The sequence below is a fragment of the Apium graveolens genome, chromosome 3, assembly GCF_009905375.1.
Source record: "Apium graveolens cultivar Ventura chromosome 3, ASM990537v1, whole genome shotgun sequence".
In the NCBI taxonomy this organism is placed as follows: domain Eukaryota; kingdom Viridiplantae; phylum Streptophyta; class Magnoliopsida; order Apiales; family Apiaceae; genus Apium; species Apium graveolens.
Window position 1 is genome coordinate 79,474,753 of NC_133649.1, and position 3,898 is coordinate 79,478,650.

General features: G+C 32.5%; 1 protein-coding gene across 1 annotated transcript; it reads left to right on the plus strand.

Annotated features, from left to right (window-relative positions):
• LOC141712486 (class V chitinase-like) lies at positions 1 to 1,514 on the plus strand. The gene is made up of 2 exons (XM_074515455.1): positions 1 to 1,195; positions 1,321 to 1,514. The coding sequence occupies exons 1-2, from the start codon at positions 112 to 114 to the stop codon at positions 1,341 to 1,343; spliced, it is 1,107 nt and encodes a 368-aa protein (XP_074371556.1). The 5' UTR covers positions 1 to 111; the 3' UTR covers positions 1,344 to 1,514.
• The last annotated feature ends 2,384 nt before the right edge of the window (positions 1,515 to 3,898 follow it).

The window sequence follows — 3,898 nt, forward strand, 5'->3', positions numbered from 1 at the left end:
AATTCCAAATTAGTTTGGGGGGGGGGGAATTGTGACTATATGGATATATGCAAATCTTAGCTAGACGCATGCTATATAAAGAGATGCAAACAACACAAAATACAAGATAAGATGGCTTCCAAAACTCTTGTCTACGCTTTCCTAATTTCTATTCTTCAGTTTCTTCATTTCTCTGCAGCACAAAGTGCTGTTAAGGCTGGTTATTGGTTTCCTGATAGCGGCATTGCTGCCTCGGATATTGACTCAACTCTATTTACCCACCTCTTTTGTGCATTCAGCGATCTTAATGGCAATACAAACCAGGTCACCATTTCTCCAGCAAACGCTGTCCAATTCTCTCAATTCACGAAAACTGTCCAAGTCAAAAACCCTTCTGTCAAGACTCTTTTATCTATTGGCGGCGGAGCTTCTAATGATGCTGATTTTGCCAAAATGGCTAGTTCCTCTGCCTCTCGAAAATCCTTCATTGACTCCTCGTTAAAATTGGCAAGATCAAATAACTTCCATGGCTTAGACCTTGACTATGAGTACCCCTTATCAGCCAATGACATGGTCAACTTTGGTACACTAGTTGACGAGTGGCGTGCGGCTGCTAACGCAGAGGCTGGTGCCTCTGGCAAACCAAGGTTGCTATTAACTGCAGCCGTTTCAGTTGGGCCAACCGTTGATGGATTGAGATATCCTGTCCAATCCATATCAAGAAGCTTGGACTGGATCAATGTAATGGCCTATGACTTTTATGGTCCACCATGGGCGCCTAAAATGACAAATGCTCATGCTGCATTATATGATCCTAGTGGTAGAGTTAGCGGTAGCTCTGGCATTGCAGCCTGGATTCAAGCAGGTATGAGCGCAAATAAGCTAGTGCTAGGCTTGCCATTCTACGGATATTCATGGCAGCTTGTTAATGCTAATAACCACGGATTGATGGCTCCGGCTAATGGAGCTCCTGGAGGTGTTGGTGATGGATCTAAAGGATACAATCAAATATTGGATTTTATTGCAAACAATAATGCTCCAAAGATTCACAATTCAACGATGGTTGCAGACTATTGTTATTCAGGAACGACATGGATTGGATATGATGATAAGCAGAGTATTTCAGCAAAGGTTTTGTATGCTAAGCGAAAGGGATTGCTTGGTTACTTTGCATGGCATGTTGCAGCAGATGCCAATTGGGCTCTTTCTGGACAAGGTTAGTACTAATTCACTGATTTTAGTGACAAATTCTCTCTTTCTATATTGATTGCTAACAGAATTAAGTTTAAGGACTAATTTCGTTTAGCGTTTATAGTAACTTTGTTTATTTGTTTGTTGCAGCTAAACAAGCATGGGGAGCATGAAAGGCAGCAGGATTGGTCTCAAATGTACTCACGTTTATGCTTACTGGGGACCAGCGGAAGTAAAATCGATGATATATAGTAGTAATAAAATGTGTAAAACAGACTTGTAAGGTCCCTGTTATGTGAAATTTTAACAAGCTAAAAAAAGGAATAAAAGTTGAATCAGATTCATGATCATGAATCATGACCGTCTCTGAAGAAAGGACAGATACATCAATATTACAAGACTAAAAGAAATGGGGAGAAACTAATGTCTCTAGTTAAATGTTTAAATGCATCAATCAAAATGGTACACTCTAAATTTCTAAACAAATGCCCTTGATATCTATTTAAACCGTACCTAAAATATACGTAACATCAAAATAGACAAATTAATTTCTTTGTACATAAACACCGAATTCAATACTAAAAACCCGTAATGTTTTTGTAAAGAGGATTTCGTACTAATTTTATGTATTGAATCTGTTGCTTTTTTGTTAGGCTACTAGATCATGTGCAATATGGGTTGTAAATGCTTACGTGACATGACAACTTTGGTCGCCAATATATTGGAATTATGAGGTTGCCAAGAGATTGCCAACCAAAATTGTCAAAAACTTGACAACTTCCTCGTTTAGTTAAATGCAACTTTTGTCCAAAAAATATATTCACACTCATTTCCATTTTTAAATTCCCAATTTGACAATTTATTTTTGAAAAATGTTAGATAGCCCAAATATTTTCCCCAAAATATTCCCCAAATGCTAATGTGTCAAAGTGTGTAATTACTAAGTTTCGTAAAATGATATGGACCACGCGTGCATATATATGCGCCCCAAATCAAAACGTGCCACTTGTATGCCATGTCATTTGGTAAAAAAATTGGGGGATGAATTTGGGGTACCTAGCACTACTCTTTATTTTTATTGTACTAATCTAGGGACCATGTTGGCAAATATCGGGGTTGCTAATTATTGGAGTGTCTTTTTGAAAAAGGCTGTCAAAGATGATATGGAGGAGAAATAAAATAAAAAACTAATATATGTATTGACTTGGCAAAATTTGGCAACTTTTTGGGCAACTCCTATTGTGTCTCTTGCTCTCGATCTCCGCGACTGCGTGTATATACTACTACGTCTATCCCAATCATTTCTCTACACTTTTTTTGAGTGTCTTATCCGATTCTTTACATTTTAAAACTTACAAAAAATAGTTAATTTTAGAATGTCTCATCCAATTATTTACATTTCAAAACTTACCAAAAATAGTTAATGGGTCCCACCACTTTCCCACTTTTTCTTCCTTTTCACACTACTTTTACTCCATTATCTTCCTTTTATATATTAAAAATTAATGGGTCCCACCACTACGCTCAATTTTCTTTCTCTTTTTCACTACTTTATACATATTTTTTAGCCTCTGTGCCCAAACCAAACGTGAATTGGCCGGGACGGAGGGAGTATACTAGTTCATAACCTTTGCAATGCACAAACTGTTTATAATATTTATTATTTTATTATTTTATAAAAATAAATTAGGAAAAAAAATAATAATTATATATTATTAAGATAAATGAAGTTAAAATATTTATGTATTATTTTGTATATATTATATTAGATAGTTAAAATCATGAAAAGTACTCCTCCTACAGCCTATAGGTCATTTAGCCTATAGGATAATAGGAGTCTTGAATAAGATATTATTTTTTTTTCTTGATTTATAAATTATTTTATTATATTATAATTTGAATTACAAAAATTAATATTGAAGGTGTTTGATTCCCTACAAAAGAGGTAAGAAAAAATTTGGGTGTGATTATAAATCAAGTGGGATAATAATTCACAGAGTTTGTAGTAATTTAATTTTTTCAATTAAATTTAATTAATTTATATTTTATTTTGGAAGGTGTTAACCTACTTTTTAGTAAAGTGTTAAACAACCGATCAAACGAAATTATGTTTCGCTTATAATAATATAGTATAGATAATTCACAGAGCTTGTAATTATATTAAATACATAATTTAATTTTTTTTAATTAAATTATATTTATTTAAATTTTATTTTGGAAACTGTTAACATAGTTTTTAGGAAAGTGTTAACCAACTGGCCAAATGAAACTATGTTTTTCTTATAATAATATAATATAGATATGGGGGTGTATATTGTGTTGGCGAACTTTAATTATGTATTAATAATTATTTTAAATTAAGTAAGATATTTGTAAATTATTAATGATTAAAGTAATAAAATAACTCATTATTCAGGTTTATGTAACCAAAATTCAAAAAATTTACTCGATTAGGCATTAAACATATATGTTACTTTTTAATTAACTTTTTATGAACATACTTGCAATATTGTACGGATTAATTTCAAAATTTTTCCTTTTAAACTAACAGTAACTACACTGCTTGTATTCGTTTTGTAAATACTAATTACACGACACAAAAAAGAAAATATATAATTTGATTAATGAGTCATATTAAAAATATAGTGTACATTATTAATGGCTTACATGAAAATTATATATATTGATAAACACTCAAATTGTATTTGATATGATTTAGACGTTATAC

Coding starts and splice junctions, on each gene's coding strand:
- LOC141712486 (XM_074515455.1), top strand. CDS start 112: ATGGCTTCCAAAACTCTTGTCTACGCTTTCCTAATTTCTATTCTTCAG. Junction 1,196..1,320: donor TTGGGCTCTTTCTGGACAAG/GTTAGTACTAAT, acceptor TGTTTGTTGCAG/CTAAACAAGCATGGGGAGCA.